Genomic DNA, 27764 nt, shown 5'->3' with positions numbered 1-27764 from the left:
GGGTGGCACGTGACCAAGGTTCATCACTGAATTTAGTCTACTGCTTGGATCATTAGTTTCCCCGCTTGGGCCAGGTACTAATGGGAAGTGCGACTTGATTGCTGAGCCAGGCCCCCTATAAAATGCTTGAACACACACAGTGAATTACACAATGATGCTAAAAAATTAACAATTTTAAGTGGGTTTGAAGCCATACATTACACTGAAAGCTTGCTTCTTACTTTCCTCTTTATCCAAGTTTCAGTTTGGATAAGTATTTGGATGTTTATTCAAATTCCTTAGGACAAAAAAATTAGGCAGGAGAGTATGTAAAAGGAGGCCTTATGATGAGTTTTCCAGTGTTTCCTGTTTCTGGTCAGACAGGAAATACTATGAAAAACAAGAACAGTGCTTCTCTCTGGCATTTCTTGGGGTGCCAGACCCAGGACACTCAAAACTCAAAAACACTGAGGTGAGTGGAAGGAGAAATTTTATCCAGCTTTTTCAGATCCCCGGAAAAGTTTGGTTTGGTTAATGTTCAACTCAGCTCTCACTTTATCCAAACGTCTTCGCTTTCTGTTTCTCACTTTTCCAAAAGGAAAGAAAAATGAAAATAGGATGATTCTTTTAGTCTTCTTTTTTAATCAGGACAGGTTAGTCACCTTCTATGCCATCCATTTTGCTGCTGCTTTGGGATTCAGCAGGGTGGTACAAATCCTTTTCCTACTGAAAACTCTGCATAAATTCCAGAATAATGTGATTCATAAAACTTCTTTTAATGATCTGACCAATGTTATTTCCAGAGAAACCTGTGAATAAATTAGACCTAATGGGGCAGAATCTTGCCTCCTACATTCAAAGCCCATGCAGGGGGACATTTTGGAAAAAAAATCTCCATGAGGACTTCCCTGTGGAAATCTCCCCACATTGTCCCATGTGTTGAACAATGTTTGCTGCCACCCCAAACCTGGTGGATATGTTGGAATCTGTGGGAGGTTAGGGACATATCTGGACCTAATATGGACTTCACCCCAGCTCTCTGGAAATCTGACTGTATTATAAAACAGCACGATAGTTTTGAATTTTGACAGTAACTGGGTGGTAATGTTTTGCTTGAGACGGAGAAGATCATAGAATCATAGACCCACAGGGATAGAAGGAACCACAAGGGTCATATAGTTTAACACTCTGCCAAGATGTAGGATTTGTTGTGTCTAAACCATCCAAGACAGATGGCTAATACGGACTCCTTTTGAAAACCTTCAGTGAAGGAGATTCCATGATTTCCCTAGGCAGTCTGTTCCCCTGTCCTACTGTTCTTACTGTTAGAAAGTTTTTCCGCAGCTTTAATCTAAATCTTCTATGCTATAGTTTGAACCCATTGCCTCTCGTCCTGCCCTCTGCAAAGGAAAAAAAAATTCTCCATCTTTTTATGGCAGCCTTTTAAGTATTTGAAGACCACTATCATGTCCCCCATTAATCTCCTCTTTTCCAAACTAAACATACACAGCTCCTTCAGTCTTTGCTCATGCGGCTTGCATTCCATCCCTCTGATCATCTTTGTCACTCGCCCCTGGATCCTTTCCAGTTTCTCTACATCCTTTCTATACATTGGTGACCAAAATTGGACACAGTACTCCAGCTGAGGCCTAACCAGCACCGAACAGAGTGGTATTACCACCTCCTATGACTTGCACACTATGCTTGTGTTAATGCAACTCAACATTGCATTTGCCCTTTTTGCAACAGCATCACACTGACTCATGTTGAGGTTGTGATCCATCACAACTCCCAAAGCCTTCTCAGCAGTGCTGCTGCCAAGCCAGCTATCCCCCATTCTGTATTTGTGCGTTTCATTTTTCTTCCCGAAGTGTAGCACCTTACATTTGTCTGTGCTGAATTTCACTTTGTTGTCTGTAGCCCAGTTATCCAATTTATAAAGATCTCTTTGACTTTAACTCTATCATCTAAAATGTTGGCAACCCCATCTATCCTTGTGTCATTTGCAAATCTAATCAGTATGCTCTCTATTCCTACATCCAGGACATTAACAACGATACTAAACAACACCAGACCCAGAATAGATACCTGTGGAACCCCACTTGAGACCTACTTCCAATCTGCTATCATTCCATTAATAGTTACTCATTGTTTATGGTTGTCTAACCAATTATGTATCCACTTAATGGTAGTTCCACCAAGCCCATATTTCTCCAGCTTTCTTTTCAGAATGTCCTGTGGGACTGTGTCAAAAGCCTTGCTAAAGTCTGGGTATATTATGTCCACCATATTCCACCTGTCCACAGTTACCCTGTCAAAGAAGAAAATCATGAACAAAGATGTACAAATACAAGGTCTGATTTTTTTTAGTATTCGTAGCTTTGGTAGATACTGTTTAATCCATTTCAGAGCTCATTAGTGCTGCAAAATATACACTTTATCATTCTATTAGTGGCAGTGTCTGTGTAATAGTCTTAAAATTTCCTGGGGTTAGAATGTGGTCATAACAATTTGCTGTCAGTTGAAATGTGGCATCCGATGTGTATCAGCCTTGTTTAACTCCTTTTTTCATTTTTTAGTCTAAAAAAGTATCAACTAATATTTAGTCTAATGTACAGTATTTTCCACACTAGGAATAATAGTCCAATTCTTCTCGAGCAACCAAATAAAAGCTCACAAGATGTCAGATCATCTTCATGGTGAAAGAGCTTGCAGACCGATGGATGGGGCGGGGGGAGGCAAGATGGGGTACCTCTCCTTCAGTGGATACAGTTGCCCCGAGATTCCAGAAACAGGACAGAAGAGACTTTAAGAGCCCTGCTTCCAACCTGAGCAAATGCCAAAATGGTACCCTGTGGACAATCAAAACTCTGACAACTGATAACACCTGATTGTCTCATTACTTTTCTGATTTGATTACCTAATGCCAAGATCACAACAATTTAATTACCGAACAGATCTGCCTAACCCCAAGCAAGCCTAAATCTCCTTTCCCTAGTATGTCATAATGTGAATTGTTTAGACTTTGTTACTTCTTACTTAGCAGAAAACAAACAACGTTTCAGACAATTTAGGCAATCTTATGTTTTTCCATATTTGACCAGTGATCAAAAGCAAAGATTTGGAATTTGCAAGTTTCATAAAAGAATTGAGTGAATGCTTAAAATAACTCAAAGATACAGTAATGCCTCATCAAAATAGTTTTCAAAACTATACTGGGAGCCACACACTAGGGATTTAGGAAAACTCTGATGCTCTTTTAAATATTTTTTTAACAGACAAAAAGGAAAGCCACTCAAAAACACCATGTGAAATATTATAAAGTCCACTACCAGTCACTTCTTCCTCTGCTCTACTTGTGACCAACTCTCATATCCAGAAACAATATAATGTCCATAGGAGACAACAAAACCTTAACCTTTCAGGATAAAGGTAACATATAATCCAGTGTAATAGTTTCATCCTTGATTTTTCATCATTTTCATGCTCTTTGATTCCAAAACAGAGCCTAACTGTAATCCGAGTAAATGGTATTAGGACGAGAAACAGACGTTAAATATCCATGCCAGGTTAAAGTTGGATTCTTTACTCATTCTGCAAGAACCGTATAGCAGCTGCTTGGCTGGCAATTTGAAGGACTAGAATGTGCCACAACACATTACAGAAGGAGGAAAACATCCATCCCAAATATCTTTGCAGTCCATTCTGGAACATATATGTTTTCATTTTTCCAGTTGTTATTCTCTGGAGAATCCCTCTAGCTAGATATTACTTCAGGTGAATAGATCACCAATGCTCTTTATGAAATGGCGGGCATTCACAGATTAAATTTTACCATATCAACCAATATTTATTTTTCCAGTTTTGATTTTCTTCTTTGCTTCTTGCGGTCTTACCAAAGCTTTCGAAATTTCTTTCTCCATGAAGGTAGCTGTTGCTTGGTTTCTATTATGTTGTTTATATGCACACCCAGAAAAGCAAATAGTTTGATAACAGAAGCTTATTGCAGAGTGAGCATTGCAAACTGCTGCACCAGAGGTGAAAGTGTTGACAGAGCAGGGAAGACCAAACAGACTTCTGGCTGTAATTGCCTAGAATCTGTATCAGGCAGTGATTATTACTGAGTAAAATTCCATGGTAAGAAACAAAGGAGAATTGCACTGGAGCCCATGTCTATTACTGAGGGCCTCAAAACCCATTGATCAGACATGTGGCACTGAAGATCAGAGCATGTTGCCATTGAAATAAAAGGGAGGTAGCCACCTCCTTCTGTGGCAGCAGAACTGGACCATGAGTCTTCCAAAAGTCGTATCTTATATTTGTACATTCCAGAACATTATATCCCATCAGTGGCAAGCATTAAGAGGAAATTCCCCCACGTGTAAAGGGCCCAACATAAGGCCAATGCACCAGTTTCAGACCAACTGGCTTTGTGCTTGACTCTGCACAGGGTGAAACTCTGCCTAACAGTACCTCAATGCAGGATGGAGCTGGGATTAAAATAAGGAAACACGTCTATTAATAATCTGTCACTTTTTTCTTTTTAAAATATCATGGACTGGCTACTGCTCTTTTTGAAGTCAATTTCTAAACACACACTGACTTCAGCGGAAGTAGGATTGGCCACCAAACATATACACAGTCTGGGAAAATAAAGTATTGTTTATTTACATGGTATAATATAAGTAAACACTCAGAGCAAAAGTAATTTGATGCTGTATCCACAGCATGAGATCCCCATTATCTCATGTTTTCTATAGAAAATAGCCTGAGCTGAAAAACTTGGTAACACAGAAGGCTTTTAATGGGATGTAGAATGTGATTACTTTTTTCTGGATTACTGAAATATGTAATTACTTTTTGGAGTCAGTAGAAAGAAACTGTATTAAACGATAATTATAGGACTGTATTCACTTTAAAGTTCTGTGATAGACCTAAACATTGGAGTTTTCATTAACTGTTCTCCAAAGTTAATAAAGCCATTTTTTCTTTGAAACTAGCAATTCCCTGTGAAAGAGGTGGCATGATACAAAGATTACTCTGATTTACAAATGAAAAAAGAAATTTTAAATGATTACAGAAGTTATTTGACTTGCAAATTGTAACACACTCTGAAAAGGTTTACTATCCAGAAGTACAATTTTAAGTTTTTCACTTTCATCTCTAACTCCACCTTTTTTAATCAGAAAAAAAGAGTTAAATTAACCATTCTGTTCAATTTGTCTTATAAAATTTACATGAATAAATTAAGGAATGTATGAAAATGATGGAGAGACAGTAAAGTATGAAAAAGTAAAATGAAGGAAGGATTTCATTATACTATGTATCCTTTCTAAAACAGAAGTATATGGACAGAGATTCAAGTGACCTAAAACATCATTGTCTTGTTGAAATAATGTATTGCAGTGGTGCCATATAAAGGTACAGTATTCAGTGGACTATCTGCATTTCCATTATAAAAGCCTTATTTATCTGGGATAACTTTTTCATTAAAAGGAAAAAAAAAGGAAAGAAAGAAAGATTACTTTGATGCTTGTAGAAATGAAGGACTAATAGAACTGGCTCAAACCAGAGACTATGCTAACTTCCTCCTGAAGCTGTTTCAACGTATCTCTGACATGGGATGCCCCTGCAATATTAGTACTGAACCTCTCTTGAATAGACTGCAAGTTATGCCAAATGGTGCCAAACTGTGTGGTGGGTTTCTGATACACACTAATATCCATTAGAGATTTAGCTGATATTACCAAACTTACTTCTAATCTTAGTTTGAAGCTAGGTCTCCCAAGGTGAAAGGCTAATTCATTATCTTTCTATGCACTCTAGCCTTGGTTGATATACTGCCCCTAAAATATCTTTCATGGTGAAACATAGCCTAGAAGGAAAAGAGCACATTTTCATTTTCTTTTTATTGATTTACTTATTTTTTCTTTAAAATATATGCTTCAAACTAATTGTATGCTCTTTTTTTTCTTGCCTTTTTTAAATAAAGGAAAGTAAATACAACTTTCTATGGGGTCCTTTACCCACTTCATTTGAGTTTACAATTGCTATGTTGAGGAACCTAGAGGTAGATATTCATATTACTTTAAAAAAAAAAAAATGCATCAGAAATTTGGCCAGGGAGTTCTGATAGTACTTATCTTTTTCTTCAGTGTTCAGAAAGGAAGAAATCATGCCAAAATAATACAGGAAGTTTTGTAAATATTATAACATTTGAGATAAAAAGTTCATGTTGGATGTAAGTAATCAGACTCTATTCTCTTTTATCCTGATGTCAGTCTGGAGTAATTCTGATCGCTTCATCATTTAAAGCAGTGCAATTGAGATCAGAATTTGGGAAACAAGCAAGTTTCTTCTCAAGTATTAAAGCTCATTTTTAATAAACAGTTTCCTGTAAGTTTGAACAATTTTGCTTTTACAAGGAAATTACCATGTTAAAATGAATTTGCTAAATACTTATTATTACAAATGTATTATGCTCTGTGCACTATTGTAATTAAGCAATTAGCATAGAGATATTTATAAAGACTGGATGTGCCTTTGTTCTGTTTCTCTCTCCCCTCCTTCCACAACCTTCCCACGGAGTGTTTGTTAGGGGTCACATTGCTAGTCCAGGACTGATGGTGTCACACTGGGAGATTATGTGGGATTGTGGAAAGAATAAGTTACTAATACCTGGCTCCTGAGGATTTCTGTCATCTTATTGTGGCTAATGTGGATACAAAAACATCCCACATTTTGTGCATTGGAGGTTGGAAGTAGAAGCTGGATTTTGTGACCGGTCCTCATCTAGATAATGAATCAGACTGAGAAACTGGATCTGCACTCCCCTCCCCCCAGACAAGCTTGCAGTGGCAGGGTTTTTACTCATATTTAAAGCCCAAGACATCCACAAATTGACAAACACAACTGAATCAAAAACATCAACCCATACCCTCCCCCACAACTGAACCTAGGGCCCATGCCGAGCCCAGTATGGGTCACAGTGAATTCCTAAAGTTGTGGACTACCTATTACCTTTAACTAAGTAGAATTGTGAATCTTCTGTTTATTGCTCGTTCTTGTGGCTGTAATGCCAATGCATTTATCATATAAAGTATCATGTAATTTACAAAATATATTTATGAATCTGAAGGCCAGTGAACATGCACTAAATTATTCCAAAGAATGTCTCTATCAGTTATATTTTCTGCTTTTTTTGCAACTCAAAAGCAATCAGTCACAGTTAATGAAAATACTGCTCTATACAATTATAATACCCATATGTTTTCTACTTTCGCTGCTCTGAACACTAATATATGGCGAACCTTGATACAAACCTCTGTTGTCTCTGAGCGTAAAATTTGGATTGTGAATAATTTCAGGTGGCAAACTGAAGATAAATCTCGGTCCATTGGCTGTATCATCCTTGTCATCAGCAGTAATTGTAATAAATGGCTGTAAAAGAAAGGTAGCTTGTAAACAAATATGCCTTTGTTTGGTTCATAATATATTGCATTCAAATATGTTTTTTTTCAATATTGTTAATTTTGAGAGCCAAAGGGAAAAGAAAGAAAAAACATCATTTATTCTCATAAATATACAATGGGTATAAAGCTCAAACAGACAACTATTTCTGTTACTATATTTAGTCAATGCAAATGTTTATATATATATATACACACACACACACACACACACACATATATATACACATATATATTGAGCTCAAATGTGGGCAGGTCTGAGGAAACAGCATAACCTCATTCTCCCACCCTCCCCCAAACTGGAAACATATAGACAACAAAAGTAGTGTTAATAAAATAATTCATACTCCTAATTTGAGGTAATCCTTTGCACAAGCTACTCCTAGCAGTAGGAATAATCTGCACTAGGATAATACATACACAGGGTATGAATGGATACATTTGTGGGCTACACCTTGAAAGCACCACTCTATGCTTCCTGTCATAGAAGACAGAGTGTCTCTCCAATATTTGACGTGTGCCCATGATTGCAAAAACTAACTTCTACCCTTGCTTCTACTGTAAGTTTGCTGGTATACACCTGTGGCCATGGCCAGCCAAAACTCAAACCTTGAAATGTAGTGCGTGTGCGTGTGCGTGCACCCACACATTAATTTATTTCAATTTTGATGTCAAATACAAAGAACTGCCTCTCTATTTGCCCTAGGCACCTTTGCCCAAACTTAAAAATAGCAACCCAGCTTCCAACTTCCATACAAAACTGAGCTCCAACCCAGGAATAAAGAACTTCCCCTATCAGGGGAATGTAACACACAGAGGATACCTGGTTGCTCTGAGCATTTTCACAAATAAATGCTTCATAGGTTGATGCAAATTTTGGAGCATTGTCATTGACATCAAGGACCTTAATTGCTACAGGAACTTTGGCTTTCTGATGTTCTTTGCCTATAAGAATAAGTGAAAAACAAAACAAAATGGAGACAAAACAAAGCTGTAATACTTTTATTAAAGTTAAAAAAAGAAAGAACCAAAAACAAATTATTCCTGCTTTTTATTATTCCAGCTGTTATACCCCACATAAACAATGTGAGGAGTATAGTATTTATATCACCGAGTTGAAATCCTCTGTGGAATACTTACGGACTTCATTTGCACAGACAGAGATGTTATGCCAAGCAATTTCTTCCCTATCCAGAGTTTTTATGGTCTTAATGTAACCATCTTCTAGATCGATACTAAAGTATCTTTCAAGGTCAGTGTGACGATCAATTGAATACCTTGAAGGAAATGAAAATTGGGTATTAGACAAAAGAATTACTTTGCAGCCTGATGTTTCAGTGTTTGTTCAACGGTATATTTTCATATTATGTTAATATAGTTTTTCAGTAGCATGTTTGCAAGATGGACATATTAATGGAATTTATCAAGCAACTTTTTAATGGAAATATATTTCCATTATTTATTAATATCTATGTAGCAGAGGCATTTTGCACTCTCAAGTTCTTATATAGTATAGATAATAAAAGCATCTATTCTTTGAAGACCTTAAATGATAACCTTTGAAAAGTGTCTCAATTCCTTTAATTTGTATGGGGATATTTATATTTTCCACCTGTTCCATATTTATTTCTTTTAATTTTCAGAACACTTAGAGCATTGTAGAATTTATCATTTCCTAGATTATTTAAAATTATTAATTGATTTACTAAACGTCTCTTTATTCTTATACAACAGTCTGTTTTACTATGGCTTTCAGACCTTCACTTTGCAACTATTTGGAGCATATGTTATGACAACAAAGCATTTTAAATAGCTTCATATCTTAGTTAATAGTAGCAAGATGACACCAGAAAAAACACACAGCAAATGCTACTTTATACCTCTCTCACTGTATGTGTATATGTGTGTGTGTGTGTATGTACATATATGCAAAGACACATAGTGGTTGTCATAAAAAGTTAACAGTTGACATTAGTAACCACACTATTTCTATTCTAACTTTATTGAAAAATTTATGTCTTTGATAATATTGTAGTAAATATACCTTGTAATAGTGACCAATGTGAGTTGGTATGCAGACAGACATAGCTATAACAAATTGTACATTAAATATGTCCTAAACATGAGAAAATGTGCAAAATGAATAGCTATGAAAAGATACATGCAAATAAAAGAAAATAATTGACTAGGTACCATTACATCATATTAACTAAAAAGTTACCTTGTTTATCTCCATATAAACAATAGGACTAGATTAATAAAGTGTACCTTATAGCTTTATTTGCAGCATCAGGGTCTTTGGCATGTACTCTCCCAACAACAGAACCAGCTGCCGCGTTCTCTTGTACTTCAAAAATATAACTTGGTGCTAAAAATATGGGTGGCTCATCAGCATCCTCAACTGCTACCTTTACAGTTACAGTATCCTTGAATGGTCCATTGCTGATGAACTTAGGATCAATATGTACATTGGCTGCCTCTACCTTCAGACTGTAGGACTTTTTGGTTTCAAAATCTAGGAGCTGTAAGAAATAAGAGGATGATGCATCAGTTGTACAGTGCCAACAACACTGAAATGTAAAAGCTAGTTCCTTAGATTGTGATAGCAGAATCCCTATAAACCAGATGTGTGCATAGCACTTAATATGCAAAGACTCAAAAGTCTGAGGCCTTCAAAATGTGCTAAATACTCAAAGTGAGGCGCTACCCACTACATCTACAGGAGAGAAAAAAACTCAACATACTGGGCCAGATTCCCTACCATGCCCTGTGCCTGTTGTACTGCTTAGGAAACCACCCACATCTCATCAGCTGGGGAGTCCTCCAGCAGCAGGGAGTCCCTGCTGCTACTCCAACAAGAGCCCCAACACAGAGAGCATGTTGGGGCAAGGAGCAGTAAGGAAGGGATGTGTCTGGAGCATGCTGCGCTCTGCCTATCCCCAGCTAGCAGGCAGTCCCTTGGGGACAGTTGGAAGGGGGCCTACTTTAGGGCAGGGGTGATCAATTATTTTTTGTCAAGGTCCAAATTTCTCAGTCAAGGTCCAGACTCAAGATAAAATAATATAATAATAATAATAATATAATATAATAATAAGTAAATAAAAGGATTTTATGGTATGTTCAAAATCCTGCTTTGGCCCACGATCCACCTATTGACTATGCCTGCACTAGGGGCTGAATCAAAGATCCAGGACTGGCCCTTTTACTTGAGACATGCCTTCTATGTTCATACATTAAAGTCAGAGGATAGCATAGGAGGTGCTATAGTGGCCCCACATCAACTAGGAATTTCCTCACTGTGGAAGAATCCTCCAGAAGTTGGATGTGTCGGCTTTATGGACATTGTGTGGTGGTGAGCTGGCACCCAATGGCCATAGCAAGGCTCAGGATCTGGCCCATATGAAGGAAAGAGAGGTTGATGTGAGTCATATGACATAGTGAATAAATTATGTGAGTTCAAGTTGATGATTAGTATTGTAATAGAATTACACTTGTATTTGGCATAGCGTCTTTCTAACTCATCTACTGAACAACCACTTTTCAAAAAGTAAATAGGAAATAACAATTAATGAATAAATATTATACACATAATGGTGGGGAAAGTGTGAAGATTATTCTTTCAACTTCTATAGGTCTTCCATCCAAGGATCTCTGAGCACTTTAGCAATATGAAGGGAATAAGCCTCACCACAGCCTGTGAGGTAGGAATTATTCTCCATGTTTCAGATGACTGATCCTAACTATGGTGTACCTGCAATTTGTCACTGACAGAGAGATTGCAATGCTTCAGTATCGTAAGCCAGAATATGGTTATGTCCTTAAATGTCTGAGAGACAGGTGCCAACTATGGCTATCAAACTATGCTAACAGCATAGAATGGACTGCAGGCAGTGATAACATACCAGCTACTGCAAAAAAAAGGAGTACAAACTCAGTTATTGAAGAACTATTAAAACAATGAGCAATCAAAAAACATCACAGCAGTGCAATAACTACCAGTATTCTGAGCAGTGACTGCTTCACCATCTCAAAAGCAAAGAACCATCTCCAAGAAATAGATATGGATAACCTTTACCAACAGACCAGGAGAAGACCTGCACCTCTCCCACATGTTCAAATCAAAGAACATGGATCCCACAAACAGAGGTTAAGACCCAAAATGGGAGAACCACATCAAAATGCACAGTATCCTCCTTAGAACATGGTGAATAGATCTTAACCAGCAGAGCGAGGAAGGATGGGCCCATGGTGCGGGTGCTAGTCTGGGATTTAAGAGAATCAGGGTCAATTCCCTGCTCTGCTACAGACTTTCTGTGTGAACTTGTGCTAGTCTCTTAGCATTCTGTGTATCAGTTCCCTATCTGTAAAATGAGGACAGTTGTGTTACCACAGGGTGCTCTGGGGATAATACATGAAAGACTGTGAGACACTCAGATAGCATGGTAAAAGGGGCCATATATGTATCTAATATGCTGCTTGTCAAAAAAACCTACAGTCTTTTTACCCAAATGACAAAGACTTAATTAGACTATCAAAAATGAGGTGATAATCAGATAAAAACCACAGAAGTTGTTTGAAAAAAAATTAGAATGGTTAATTCTGAAGAGATGTTATAAACAGAAAATGACAGATATACATGTTAGCTTATGTACAGTCATCTATGAGGAAAAAAGGAAATGTACATTTGTACTAAAATGTTGTCAATGCACTTCCAACAATGTCATCTGATGTATTAGAAATATACTGCATAAGTTCTTCAGCATTTGAGATCATACATGAGAGCAGAGCAGAGAATAGGATGTCTATAAGGATGCTCACTTTTGAAAAAAGTAGCGTACCAAGGTAATCGATATGTTCATATTCAGCTATCAGTATCAACCAATATTGTTATCCATATATTTAGTGACGTTAACTTTGTACCTCTCTCACTGTACGTGTGTATATGTGAGTATGTATGTACATATATGTTTCATTATCTCAGTATGGACTATGGATATGCAAACACCCCTGACTGAGGCCTGCTTGACTGGGATCTTAGAGAGACTCTTCAAGACTGGTAGGCCCAAAGCATGGGGTTAAATTCCATTAACTAGAAGGTTGGGTACAGGAATGGTGGGGAGAGGGATTTCAGATCTGCTTCATCTCTGGCATTAGAAATAAACAGTCATGCATCAGTCTTTATGGGCCTGATCCTTTGCTAAATGCTGAGCACCTCCTGTGAGGTGATGAGCACCCTCAACTTCCATTGAAGGTAGCAGGAGTTGAGAGCACTCAGCAAATCACAGGACTGTTCCTCACGTCACAGGAGTGAGCCCTATACATTTTGTATTGGCTTGAGAGACAGGAAATTGTATACATAAATAAAACAGGGTGTTGATTTATTTGCGTTTTGTGTGTGTGTGCTTGTTTGTTTGATTACAGGTATGCACTTTGTGATGCAGTATTATGACAGTGTGGCTGTACTAGAGGTTAACTGATTTTCTAACAATTGCATACTCTTGTTATAGTTGAGACTTTATTGTGCTGGCACTTCTGTGTCATGGCAATATTTACAAGAGCCCCTTCTCCCTGATCAATGTACCCATTTTGGGAAAAGTTCCAGGGTGAACTAATGTTACTCAAGTCCCTCATGAAATTGACCTAGGATTGGGTCAGAGGTAAGAAATATTCTGTAGATAACTGCTCAATTCTTCCTACACAAAGCAGACATTTGGGGTTTGATCTAGCACAGCATAGGTGCACGGTGAAGAAAGCAAAAGGTGAAAAGCAAAACAGGGAGTTCATGGAATATGATCCCCAACTAATGAGATGCTGCTTCTTGTCCCCCCACCCCCCGCTCCCAAGTAAAGTAGCAAAGTGCCTCATGAATGCAGAGGATCACACTTAAGCCCATATCGCCTCAAAAATGCCCATTGTCCACACACACCACACCCCAATTTTACCCTTTGTTTTGAGAATAAAAGAATGAGTACATAAGGGACTTCAGACTTCATACCCTAGAGCGAAGAGGAATGTGCCTGGTATTTACCAGTATTGTTGAAGCCATGTAGGTTCCAGGACATTAGAGAGACAAGGTGGGTGAGAGTAATATCTTTTGTTGGACCAACTTCTGTTGGTGAGCGAGAGGGGCTTTCAAGCTTACACAGAGCTCTGACCTGAAGAAGAGCTCTGTGTAACGTCAAAAGCTTGTCACTCTCACCAACAGAAGTTGGTCCAATAAAAGACATTACCTCACCCACCTTGTGTCCTTAGTGTTTAGCCTCACTTGTGCACATGCACAGTCTCCTCTTACCCATGTGTTGGAGGAGAGCAATGATGCCATGGTCCATATTTGAGACCTCACTCTCATTGGTAATGTAGTGGGCACAGAAAATGACCTGGGGTTATCTAGGTATAAATTAAAACTACAGGGAGTGTTTGCTAGGTTTGGGTGTTGTGCAAGGATTTGTTACTAATGAAGTTGAGGCTGTTGCATTTCATCATGACTTGCTATCAGGTGTTCATTGTTCTATGTGCAGTGGCATCAGCAATGTAATACAAGGAAACTGTTTTTGAATTGTGGGCACAAGCCATTTGAAATTATCTTAGCTAGTCAAATGGCAGAATCCCTTGATGGGAATATAACATTTTTCTATTTGACTTTCTATTCTTACTTGCACACCACTTCATCCTTTTCTTTCTATCTAGGTAGAATGAGAGGGAAGCAATATTGATATTTAAAATGATTTCTTTTAACAGAAATACAAGCAAATCCTTGATACTTTGCACATTATCTTAAAATTCTTATGACACTACCAACTTGAAAATGAATGCTTGATTAAAACAACTAAAGCAATCCCATCATTTATTTCTGCAGTAATTCTCAGTATGCTTTGAAGAGTGAAAGGTGTTGATTTCTCAAGTGGTAGATCAGTACAGAATGCTATTAAAGAATATATAATAATTTCTTCACTTTATATTAATAAACCCACTATAGAGGTTTTTGGTAGTACTGCTTTCCATTCAGTTACTTCTTTCCATTTTGGCTCTAGGCATTATCAGAGAACAGTAAAATGGGAGCTCAGAGTTAATCACAGCTTCATAACCAAAATTATATACAATTGTATTTACCATAATTTTAACATGAACAGTAATCTATTGGTATTGTATCTTCTGTGATAAAGAAAATGAAGTATGTTGTGTATATTAATAGGCTTGAAAGGACAGGAGTGCTCACCTTCTTAAGCTTCACAACACCTTCCTGAGTCTCATAATCTGTTGTAATTTCAAACATTTCCACACCATCTCCATCAATGATGCTGTAAGTCACTAAGCCATTTTCTCCAATATCTGGATCTTTGGCCTTCAGTCGTCCTACTTCTTCCCCTGGAATGGATGCTTCTGATATTGACATCTGGTACACACCTAGGCAAAAAGCATTCAGTTGTAATTACACAGTTTGCTTCTTAAAATATTTGTATTTTTACCTGTTTCATTTATACATGTAAAAATAGCACAGCAAATTTTTAAACTTTCAAATTATCCACATGCAGTAATGGAGTTATCCATTGAAGGAATGGTTATATTATAAAGGTCTAGGTTACTTTGAGATTGAGGTCGTTAGTGAAATCTGCGGTCATGTTGCTAATCTGTATAAAATTACCTTCCCAATTACTACCTTCACCTCTAGTGTGCTAGCAGGAGTTAAAAGGCCAACTGATCATACAATCAGAATGCAGAAATTATTGTGACATCAAGGTTATAATTCATACTGGAGATGTTATTACAAAAATCTAGAGAAAATTACATTTCAAATGATTCATGGTATGAACTTCAACTGCGAGAAGCCTAGGAGGGTAACTGCCATTCATTCAAAAGCCACAAATTATAGAACAGGAACTGGATAAAATCTTACTGCTGTGGCACTTAAAAGAATAAATCTGCTGCTTTCCATGGTTCTCACTTGGAATATGAAATTGCATTCACTGCAAAGTAGTGAAATTTAGCACACTTCAGTACACGCCCGACTATGTGGGGCCCAAGTACAGATCCATAGAGGGGAGAATAACAGGAAAATTCCCACCCTAACTCAAGGACTATCCCCTCTGTGGGTCCCAGTGCCACAAATCTCTGGAAAGGGTGAGGATGGTGCAGCGTAAGCAATGCTCCTGTGCACCCGGAGGCTCCAAGCAATATCCTGTCTCCTGAGGCACAGTCCTCCTGCAGCTTCTTACACAATGCAAATCTCTGGGTGCCTTCCAACCCAAGCCAGAGTTTAAATAACATAGCCTGCCCCTAAATACCGATTAACAACTTTGGAATTCTTTACATTACCGATAGCATGAACAAACCCAGGAAAGCATACAGCCAGCAAGATAAAATATAATGGGGTAAATCTAACCCCCACCCTCAAGTATCATTTGAGGAACATCAGTGGAGGTATACCAGGTGTGGACTTGCTTCAGTCATTATAAGCACAATAGCATATATGATAGAAATGAAACACTAACTCCAGTCACAAACAAGCCTAAATTAAAGCAGGTTTCACAATAACAGTTCAATCTATTGACAGAAGGTCACTTGGACCTCAAATGAATGCAATGTGTTAAACTGTTAGACTTCTGCAAATCTAATATCTTTCTTTTCTTACTGGACAAGTGAAACTTTTTTTTTAAATACAATTCAGCGCAGTTTGTCCTACATGGTAGAAAATCCCCTCCAGGATAGGGGTAATTTTAAGGCTCCATGCCTGGGCTTCCATCCAGCTCCAAAGTTTGAATGAGCTAAAATAAACAACTAAATAAGACGAAAATATATCTGAAAACCAAATAGCTAGCCTGGCAACTAAAAACTAATGCACTTTACTTGTAGTAACTAGCATTATTTGTCACCAGTCAGAAAATTTAATTGAGCTAAATTTTATTTGATCTGCCACATGTGAATATAACTATTCACAAGGGAGTAAAGGTACAATCCTACAATCTTTAGCTATGTGAACAGTCCTGACTTCAGTAGGACTATACATACAAGTGAAGGATGCAGCATCAGGCCCTAAAATTGAAAGAATACATGAAATAGAAAGTGATCCTCACTCAGCTCCAGGGCTGTCAAAGAGCTGAAAGAGCATAACCATGAGTTGTTAACAGGATGTGCAGTGCTCTTTCATCTGTGGCCAAGGAAAGCACCTCTTGCCTGAGAAACACCTTAGACAGCGTAGGGTGTAGCTGAGGTAAAAAGATCAAATAGATCATCTGCCATTCACCCATATTTATCAATAGACAGAAGTGGACTTGCACAGTTAGAAATGACTATCATAAACTACAACTTGGAAATAGCTATGAATAGAGAGAACTGTATAAGGGAAAGCCACATTGGCTCTTCTTTAGAACAGTGTTAGTCTCACTGCAAGAGCCTACGAGTGGGTGTAGACCAAGGTACTGTGGAAACCCCATATATATTGTACATCTCCAAAAACAGAATAAACTGCTGACACACAGTGGAGGTGAGAATTTGAAGATCCGTTCTTTTAACTCCTCCTGGTTCTCCATCAGATTTTTGACAGAATCTCAAAGATTTTTTTTCTGGTAATGTTGTTATAGTCTGAACAGAATGTGAAACGGAGCCTGCTTTTTCTGAGCAGGCTTTTGTACATCTGCAGTGTTAAAAATTCGAGTTGGAAAACACTTATTAAGTAATCTTAATCCATCATTGCCGCAGTGCAAGTCTTTCCCCTAAAATATATTTTCAAGGACTTTCTCCAGCCTAGTTTTAACTGTCTCAATTACAGGGGCTTCACTTCCATAAAAGTCTAGACAACATCACATTGATCTCACCATAGGTACGTTTATAATTCAACATGGTTCGATGGTTTTCAAAATGAAGCGTGGCGCCAGGAATCCCCTGGCTTCTAATCCTGGCTCTGAAAATGACTCACTCTGTAGCACTGGACAAATCATTTCAGGACTCTGCAGAAAATAGTACTTACCTATCTCACATTTCTGATGTGGTACTCCATCAGTTACTACTTCTTTGAATATACAAGGCACTACATAAGTGTCAAGTATAATTAGTAGTAACCGTTATGTATTAAGGGACTTGTCACTTACTCTGTGGGAACTTTGGTGGGTTATCATTGACATCAGTAAGTGTAATTGTCACTTTGGTTGTCCCTGAGAGTCCTCCCATGTGTCCTCCCATATCTTTTGCCTGTATTACAACATGATATTCTTCCTTCGCTTCTCTGTCCATGTTGGGAAGAGCAGTTCTAATAATACCTGTACATTCAAGCAAAAATGTCACATAAATATTTTTAGTCATGCAAAACTGGTACCTGCATATTATACAGTGTATTTAACATGTATCATACACGCTGCATAGAGCAACAATGGCCCAGAGTCTCCCTTGGGTTCTAGCCACTATGCACCATACCATGCAGGGAAGGCGGCCCTAAAAGCAACACAGCTGACCACAGGGTAATTCTTTAGCAGCATAGAGCCTGCATTTCAGCTTCTACACCATCTCTCTGCAACTCACAGAGTTGCAACTCACAGAGGGGAATAGTTTTGTTTCAGGGATACCTCTCTTAAATGCTAATACATGCCACAGGACCACCCTACTGAACTGCTCGGGCAGAGGAAGGAGAGAATGAAGGTGACTTAGAGCTATTTGTATGCACACCCCAAGATGAACTACATTGCCCCATAGCTGCTACTGAGGATCTGGGCCAAAATATTAAGTTATTCATATTAATGTACTCAAAAAAGTGATGGTGTTCCAAACAAATAAGCCTGGCTCAGTCATACCTGTTTGTGCTTCCACGGAGAAGTACGGCTGACCTTCAAGAATACTGTAAACCAGTTTGGCACTGTTCCCATAGGTAGGATCATCAGCATCCGAAGCAGTTACCTGAATAACTGATGTACCTAAAAAAGTAGAGAAAGGACGTTTAAAAAGCAAATGTGTTTGCTAAAGCCACAGAGGTGCTTTCAGTCAAACCACAGAGAAGCCTGTTTTATGTGACTTTTTCCACTCCAAAAAAACAAAACAAAAACATTTCACCAATTACTGAGATCTATTTTAGCAATTTGTGCTTTAGAAAATACAAGCCCTAGGAAGTCACCAATAATGACAGTGATTATGGGTCATCTCCATCCAATAAATTATACAGCCTAATATACATTATACTACTTGGGCATTATACAGCCACCCAAGACTACCTCCTTCAGATGTGTACTTGTGGAGCTGCACTCTCCACACGTACACTTACAGAAATGCTGCTTGTAGTGATCCCCAAGGCAGGTGTGAGCTTCTCTCTGGCTGGCTGATTTCAACCAGGGGAAAATGTAAAGTGGCATTATGCTCTAGCTTACAGCTACATTACACAGCTCAGCCAAGATTAAGAGTACTATACGCCCTGTAGATCACTGCACCTCTTGCGCCACAAACCTTGGTTTGACCCCTCTCAATTGGGGGAACCCTCCCCACTCCTCGACCCGCATACAGGCTTGCAGAGACTCTACAACCATCAGTCTTGTAGCATTGCCAACTCTCATGATTTTATCTCAAGTGATTTCAGAGAGGTTTGGAGCTCGTCTGGTGATGCTCCAACCCATTCCAGAAGTTCAGCCCTTCTGGAAGCCAGCAGAGTCTCTCATCTTGGCTCACCATGCTCAGATGGGAGGTGGGGGGGCAGAGGGAGCAAAGAGCCCAGCAGCTCTGTGTGGCTCAACTCTCTTCTCCCTCTCCCCTCCTGTGAGAAACACAGACAGGACGGTGTTTCTTCTCCTCCCCCCTGCAAAATCCAGCCTAGGAATGGGCAGAGGGGTGTGAAGAGCCCCCTGGTGCCCCCCACACCCAAGCCTGCGAAAAGGGAGATAAGAGGGGATGCTGCTGTTGCCCACCAGGCCTGGACATGTGTGAAGAACCCTGTGAGGAGCAGAGGTGAGGCTGGGAGTGCTGAACTGGGGTGTGGGGCCTACAGGGTGCTGCCAGGTTCGGGGAAGGGGAGAAGCCTGGGGGCTGTGGGAAGGAAGAATAATTAAAATAAAATGAATTATTTTTAGCTTTTTGAACTACTAATTAGGAGAGATTTTTTAACAATAAATGTTTTGTGATTGTGGGATATTGTATTTACTTACGTAGTTATTGAATTATACAAAGAAAGAACAATGATTTACAGTTATTTTTGACATATTTTGAATATAATTGTATTGATTATTTAAAAAAATAGTTTGGGCCTAAACATAATTACTGCACTGAAAGACAGAAAGCTCTGAAAGCTGGTTGATGTTGTAATGGTATTCTTGCATGTACACATGTTTGCAGCTCACATAAATCTTTACTGAAAAATAACTGGAAAACTTGATACATAGAGGGAGTGATGTGTGTGATGAGGCTGTTCATTTCTCAGCTCCATTTTATAGGCCTTCTACAGTATGCTTCTAAATATGTGTGATTTAGGGTTTTTACCATCATATTTTAATTTTATCACACCATGGAGCTCTTCACTGAGCGTTATCTCGGGTATAATCACTTAATACAAGTACTCCCTGTTTTTCCAACCAGGAGGGATGCCTTCTCTCGGCCCCAGCCCTCCATTTTTGAAGGGATACTTTTGAGATACCAATAACAGAAGCATCACGAAATTATATTTAAATGAGTCTTTGCTTAGCACTAGCCCCCACCCCCCAAAAACCCACCAAAAATACCACTCTGCATCTTCTCTATTCTAATTCTCCTTCAATATGCATACACTGCATCTGCATTTGAGCTGCCACAGAAAGATATGTGTGCATTAAAAGGTTGACTTTTCAATCTGAAATTATCACACACACATTTCCAGAAGAGTAGAGACAGTGTTAAAAAATCAAAAGACATATTAAAATACATGGTTTGATGGTGGTTTTTAAATCTCATGATTTCTGAGGCCAGTCTCATGATTTTGACCTTGTGAGGGGGTCTGACTCAAGATTTTTGATCTCTTGTGGTTGGCAATACTGGATTTGCTGTAGCAGAGTTTGAATCATTCAGCTAATTAGAGCAAATGACAGAGGATATTTCATTGATTAATAGAGGAACTGAATACATTTTACCTTCCAGACATTGGGAAGATGTTAATTAGATGTACCTAAGATTCACTGTCAATGTAATTTACTCCAAAAAAATGTAAACTGGCATGCATTTATCTGTACCTACCCACGTTGGACCTCTCTGGCACATTTGCATGATAGTTTTCATGTAGGAACTCAGGTGGGTTGTCATTTATATCTTGAACTTTCACAATGAATTCAGAGGGTGGTTCCAAAGGTCTGTTCGTGTTTCTGTCTACAGCTTGTGCCGTTAAAATATACTGAGCTCTCTCTTCTCGGTCCAGTGTCTTTGTTGCATGGATGTTCCCTGATTTGTCATCAATAACAAAAATGATTCCTGCGCCTTCACCTGAGAGAATGTATTTAATGTTTCCATCTCCAGAATCGATATCTGAATGAAGCTACAAAATGATAAACATACATATTGTAACAAACCAATATACACTATGTATTTCCAGCCACTAAAACAGTAATTGAATTACTGTGCATTACTGTCTAGCCACTGTTGACTCAACTTTCTTAACTTTCATAACTAATGCAGACTTCAATTTAATAAGTTAGGTGCACAATGGACCAGATTTTCTTTTGCTTACATGTGTCTAACTTTCATTTAACTCAACAAACTGATGACAGAATTTGGCTTACTGAGTCTGACTCTCCACTCTATTACACCGTTCTTAAGCTAAAATAACCCAACTGACTTTGGAGGAGGTAAAATAAGTGTAACAGAGGGGAGAGTCAGGCCCAGAATATCTAATGCAGTCTAATATATTTAATCTTACTGAGTTATATCTTAAAATCTAGATGTACAATTAGAGTATGTGTTCACTGCAGCTGGGAGCTGTAACTCCCAGAGCAGATAGACAGACTTGCATTAGCTCTCCTCTAATGATAGCAGCATGGCCATGTGGCACAGGTGGTGGTTCACGCTAGCCGCCCAAGTCCAAGCCTGCCAGCCCAAGCTGTTGCTTGTGCCACATGGCTATTTTTAGTGAGCTAGTGCTAGTCCGTCTAACTGCCCTGAGATTGACATCTCCCAGCTGCCTTGTAGACATACACTTAGGTTCTTTTTTCCTTTGGTGTGTCAGGTCAAATCTGTTTTTAACTTTACACAGGTTGGTATTTTCTAGGCTATCCTTACAACAGTGAGAGCTATGCTCTAATGACTGGACACCAAAATTAAGAATGGTATGATGATTTACTGGGACACAGTGGCCAGTTTGGGGATCAGGCTTGTTGTGCAAATGATCCTTTTGGTCCTAGTAGAGAAGGTTTCAATCTACTGCTCTCAGGCCACAAGTCAAAGTGTACTGAAGTCAATGGAAAGACTCTCCTTGATTTCAATACACTTTGGATCAGATTCTTATTGAGCTACAGATGAAATGATTAATACCAGAAGTTTCAGAGGGTGCTGATTAGGCAGCTGGTATGAAAGAAAAGTACTGGAGGGAAAAAAAAGCAGCTCACACCGCAATAAGGCAGGAAATAGTAACTATTAAAATACGAACGAAAATGTAGAATACATTTCTTACCTTGCCAACTAGTACAGGATCTGGTCCTGTGTACTCTTCTATTACAAAGAACTGATTCCACACCCAGCCTCTTTTTGAACGATGCAGAACTTGCCCTTCTTTTCCTTTTTCATGGTGACCATGGAGTGACGGCCTTAAATGGTTGAGTTTTTCTGTAGACATGGCATGGCTGTAATATAGCATGCCCAGGCATATAAGAGCAGCATGTAAACAACTGTCCTCCTTCATTTTTGGTTAATTTATAGGCACAGGAGTATTCGAGAATCTCCTCCTTCCACCCAGGGCCACCTCTGAAGTAAGAACCTCGGAGCTAATGGAAATTTTCAGATGTAATGTTCTGCATATAGGATGTCACTGCTCATTAAGTGCATCACTTTAATGCTCTGCAGGTTCTCAGCTTAATTGCTGAAAGAAAGAGGAGCGGAGAAAAGTGTCAGTCTTTCCCCTGTCTTTGAGAAGTGACAATTATAAGCCAACTGTAATTTCTAAAATGAAACTAGTACCAACATAGCACAGGGGTAATACCCATTGTCCACTGAAAGAATATAACAGCCATCAAAAACTAATGATTCAGTAGGAAAATAATACTTTGATATAATTACCACCAACTATGAATATTCTAAATAAGGTTTTTCTTTTCTGGTGCTTTTCCAGTAAAACTCCTTGCTTTTTTACTCAAGAGTCTGTCAATTATAATTTCCCCCTTCTCCTAATTCAGGAGATAATGATGCACATATAGATCGCAGATTGCATTCAGTAATCTAAGAAAATATTGTCAGTGAGTGCTTAGAAGCATTCCCAAACTTCAGTGCTTCCCTTATCACTCCTGTCTCCACCAACCTTCATCATGAATGAGTAAAAATACCTACAGACTCTTTGATAATGTGATCTTTGGCAGTAGCACCCATTCCATGTGTCTCTAAGGGTACGTCTACAATGTCATAAAAGACCCATGGCTGCAAATGGCCCTGGTCCACTGACTCAGGCTTAGGCTGCCAGCTAAAAATTGCAGTGTAGACATTCGGGTTCAGGCTGGAACCCAGGCTCTGAAACCCCATGAGAGTGGTGAGTCTCAAAGCCCAATCTTTAGCCTAATCCTGAATGGCTAGAATGCCATGCTTAGCCCCACAATCTGAAGTTAATTGACCCGGTCTCTGAGACGCAGTGCCACAGGTTTTTATTTTATTGCAATATATACATATGCCTAAGTTTTAGTTGCTCAAATGACATTGCCTCTTTCTTTATATCTGATCACTTCTATGTGTAATAGGTCAGGGTCAAAGTTTGACCATAAGATTGTCTAATACAGTGAAACCTGAACTAAGGACTACACTTCCTGTACAAACAACCTATCTTAAAGTACCCCTTGGATATACCCCTGGGGCTTCCCATACAATGTTTTTCTGCCTTTATTTAAAGAACATCTGTACTCTGTGGTGCTGGAACAATTTGTACAGTGGGGGTGCTGAGAGCCATTGAACCAAACTGTGAACCCTGTGTATGATGGACACCAGCAGCCCTAGTTCCAGCACCTATACCTGTACTGAACAACCAACTTTTACTGTTCTTGGAATGTTTATTTTAGGATTCTCAGTAATTCACTTTGTATCTGCTACAGAATACTAATAAAATACTAACTTAAGGCTATATTCTTTCTCTCACACACACACAATGTTCTGTGTTAGTTAAGGATTCTCTATAATAATACATGTAACACAGAAAGACAAGGAACTGAAAAGTTAATGCTGCCCACACTCTACTCCTTCACCCAAAGACACTCAGCTCACTATTAGCACAGCCACACCACAGAGCATGCACCCCAGTCTTAACTCTCTCCCAGTAGAAATGCCACACATTTATCATCCCCTTCCCCAAATCCTATTTAGTCCCTCCCTACCACTGTACTCTTTGCACAGTTCTGTTCAAAAGCATACATTCAAATTTGTGATAAACATTTGGGGGCAGACATACTGTGTTTTTCATATAAAACAAAGACGTTGATCTTCCATTTTTAGTGTAAACCAGAAACAATCTTAACTATGACATGGCAATGGCTCCAGCGTAATATATTTAATGAGGATTATGCATATATTTGAGAACAATCTGGCACAGAAGAATTTCACTTTTTTTTCTCAGGCATATTTAGTAAGACCATTTAAAGTAACCATTTGAATTTTTTTCAATATTATTTTCTCTATGCCATATTATGAAAGAGTCATAAAAGGATGGGAGATAGGAAAGCCAAGAACACTATTCATCCTTTAAAGGAAAACCCCACAATTTGGCTCAGAAAAATTATTTAAAATTTCAGAAATCTATGTTAGGTATAAACTGTGCATTGTATCAAGGAACGACAGATTTAGTCAGAGCTGTCCTTTCTGAGCTTACTTATGTTTGCTGCCATTTTGCTGATAAGTGAAATTATTTTTGACACCAGAAGCGCTGGAGCCTGAAATAAGAGACTGAAAACTAGTTTTTATTCTGTATTATTAGTGGTTTATTCATGAAAAAAAGTCACCATGGAACGATCTTTCTCTGATAATAACTCATTCTTAGAGAAAAAGGAAACAGATTATTTCTCACTTTTGTGTAGAAAAGTCAAACTGCAGCACCTATTACTTGATGATTACTGGCTAAGCGTCACTTCCATTTAAGTAAATATCCATTAAACGTAGCTCAAAGTTTAGAAATGTCATCTTAAATATGTAGCCAAATTCTTCTCCAGTTACATAGGTGTAAATCCAGAGTCACTCCAATCCACTCAGCAGAATGAATCTGGATTTACACCAGAGCTGAGAGCTGAATTTAACCCACAATGAGCAGGCCCTAAAGTCACCTCTGTAGTGTTACAATGGGATATTTTTGTCTGCATTCATTTGTTTTGGGCGCAACCAAAACTCTAAATACTGTAGCTGGCTCAGCTTGTTGCATAACTGCATTCACTTAACCTAAAATATGGATGTGTTTCAGGAGCAGTTTCCTATGGAGTGTCCTTTCAAATGAATGGAGCACCATGATGTGCAAGTTATAGCCAGTCATACTGGTCACATACACTTGCTGGAAGCATGCTATTCTGAAGTGCAGCAGTTAATAGCACTGGCACATTTTTATAATAAGGCCCCAACACTCCAATAAGATGAATGGAGACAGTTACCCTGTTTTGCTGCTGGTGCATTGTTTCCGCTTATTTTACAGCAGGCTTAGCAAGTGAACAGTTTGCATTAATAGAATTTCAAAACAAGTTTAAAAAGAAAAAAAACCCTGTATATTTGAATCCTGTTCTCCAGATCGTTAATTTCAAATCATGCCACCAACAATTAAAGTAAGTAAACAACCAAATATTCCACAATACCCAAAACATCATATAACTTTATTACTAGTATTGTTATGTAATTATCAGCAAAGGCTTTATACAAGATGCTTTAAAATAATGGAACAGACATTCAGATACATACAAGTGTTTACTATCAGTTATTGAAGTGTGAAGCACTAGATACAAAACATTAACCACATAGCCGTACTTAATTTACTAATTAGGATTTAAAATGGTAATTGTCTCCAATCCTTTATTTTTAAACCTCTTTGCAAGAGGAATAGGGTTATGTATTCCTAATACAGAGGGAAGTATTATACCTACAAGGGGTTTTTTCTAAGAGCCCGATTCTGTAAACACACAATGGGACTGATCATAGTAGTATGGTCTTTGCACACTAGTAAGTAAGATCCAAACCTATCTTAATAAGGAAAGTTAATAACTTTATATCAGACCCTTAGCTAGAGTAAACTGACATAGCACCAGTGAAGTCCATGAAGTTACTCCGATTTAAATCAGCTGACTATTTGGTGCTTTATTTATAAAGTGCTTCCTACCAGCCAAGGTGTATGAGATGCTGCTAAATTAAGGTATAACAACAAATATAACTAAAAATCAAACTACAGTGGCATCTTTAAAAAGAAAGGAGACTTGCTTCCAAAACAATTAACTCACGCCATTTAAACCATTTAAAAGTAACTTCCAGGTTGAAAATAAACAGTTTATTTCTTCAACGGGCCAATATGAAAAAGCAGCTAAACAATTTATAAACCAATTATTGTCTTTTGGCCAACACCAGAGGAAAAATACCTCATCACTTCCCAAGCATGGCATGCAGATCTGGGAACTGAACTTGCAGCAGATGATTGGAATGTGGCTCTGGTTAATGTCCAGAAAGCCACAATTTGCAACAGATTGATTCAGATGCTGTGCTACATTCACATGTAGATAAAACTGTTAGAATAATTCATTGTGAATTTTGCCTTTCTTCAATCAACGATTAGTTGGGAATAACTGTTTTAAAATTATTATGATTATTCAACTAACTCTACACAAAGATTGTACCATTCTGAAACTATGGCAAACAATATGGATGGCCATCTATCCACATTGCCCCAAATACCATATCCTAATTTTTTCACTGTTGTTTGGAATTTCATAGTAAACAGTTTCTGATTTCAAAACCATGTATTTCTCTTAGAAATTACTAGAAATCCAACCCAATTCTCCTTTTTTATACTTGAGTAGATACTGTAACAAGGTTTGGGACAAGATGGATCTAGGAGGAGATAGTAAATTTTAACTGCTAACAAGCAAATTCTGAGATTTTTTAGAGATTGAATGCTAGTCCCACCATAAACACATAGAAATAAGTATTAATCAGCTATCTCACATTATTAAATCAGAAAATAACCCTATGTCAACAAATGACCAGGCGTGGTTTGCTTTTACTTGAGAAATAAAAGACAAAGTTCACTTAAAACTTGAAATAAATATGTGTTACATATTTGCAATACATATATCCTGTATTGCAAATATGTAACACATAGTGAGGTCTCCCTGTGCCATGGAGAGGAGCACTTCTCTAAAGGGCACTTCTAGCTACATGATCACAAAAGAAAAAAAAATCAGACCGAGTTGCACATACTCTGCTTTGCATGTGCAATGTGTTTGGCAGATGTAAAAATGCAAGTGAAAAGTGTACCTATAAAAATGGAGGCTGGGCTTCAAGCCTTTTGAAAATGCAAATAAAAGTATACTTTATTAGAAATATCTTAAAACAAAGCTCTCTGTTGAGCCTATTAGGCACTGAACCTCCTTAAGCCCTGAGTCACATTCTACCAGTGCAATGTACTCCCCTATGTACCACAGACTTACTCCATGGGCTGCTGCAAAGTTGGAATAGGGCTATGGTCCTTCTCCTTTTGGAGAAATATGCTCCCCAGAATGCATGGATTGAGCAGTCCCTGTGCTCCCCAGAGGCCAGGATTGTAATTCTGATATGTTCTTGCAATGGGTGCTGAATGGAGAAGGGGTCTATTACTCCTTTCTCCTGATCATCCAGTTTAGGGTCTGTCCAAATGCTACCCCAATATTGCTTATATCAATACCATTCTTAAATTGAATAGCCAATCTAAACTAATGTTAACTATATTGTAGATACTTTGAACACTACCAAACTTCAAACAGTGCCCAAATTTTGCCCTCTTTTATAGCAGAGCAACTTCAATGCAGTAAAATGGGTTATCCCAGAGTAACAAAGCACAATTTCGGTCCACCACACTAAAATGTTTTTCTCTCCAAAAAAGACAGCTTTCCCCACAGAACTTCAGTTTCAAACTTTCTTGGACAAAAATTGTGCTGATCGTTTACACATGAATCATAGACAAGACTACGGAGTCAC

The 27764-nt window shown here is 38.3% G+C and overlaps 1 protein-coding gene across 2 annotated transcripts in view; it reads right to left on the bottom strand.

Annotated features, from left to right (window-relative positions):
- The window catches only part of CDH11 (cadherin 11), a 105148-nt gene that overhangs the window by 5112 nt on the left and 72272 nt on the right, over positions 1 to 27764 (bottom strand). For both annotated transcript variants that reach the window (XM_074968797.1, XM_074968798.1), the window contains exons 3-11: positions 22048 to 22452; positions 20622 to 20916; positions 18230 to 18349; positions 17534 to 17701; positions 14665 to 14852; positions 9717 to 9970; positions 8589 to 8725; positions 8272 to 8393; positions 7302 to 7419 (exon numbers count right to left, since the gene is read on the bottom strand). In XM_074968797.1, coding sequence (XP_074824898.1) covers positions 7302 to 7419; positions 8272 to 8393; positions 8589 to 8725; positions 9717 to 9970; positions 14665 to 14852; positions 17534 to 17701; positions 18230 to 18349; positions 20622 to 20916; positions 22048 to 22275 — 1630 coding nt within the window. In that variant the 5' untranslated portion in view covers positions 22276 to 22452. The remainder of the gene's footprint in view (positions 1 to 7301; positions 7420 to 8271; positions 8394 to 8588; positions 8726 to 9716; positions 9971 to 14664; positions 14853 to 17533; positions 17702 to 18229; positions 18350 to 20621; positions 20917 to 22047; positions 22453 to 27764) is intronic.

The sequence above is a fragment of the Natator depressus genome, chromosome 12 (genome assembly GCF_965152275.1).
Source record: "Natator depressus isolate rNatDep1 chromosome 12, rNatDep2.hap1, whole genome shotgun sequence".
NCBI classification, from domain to species: Eukaryota; Metazoa; Chordata; order Testudines; family Cheloniidae; genus Natator; species Natator depressus.
Note: the sequence above shows the minus strand (reverse complement) of the source record. Positions and strands in the feature narration are given on the sequence as shown.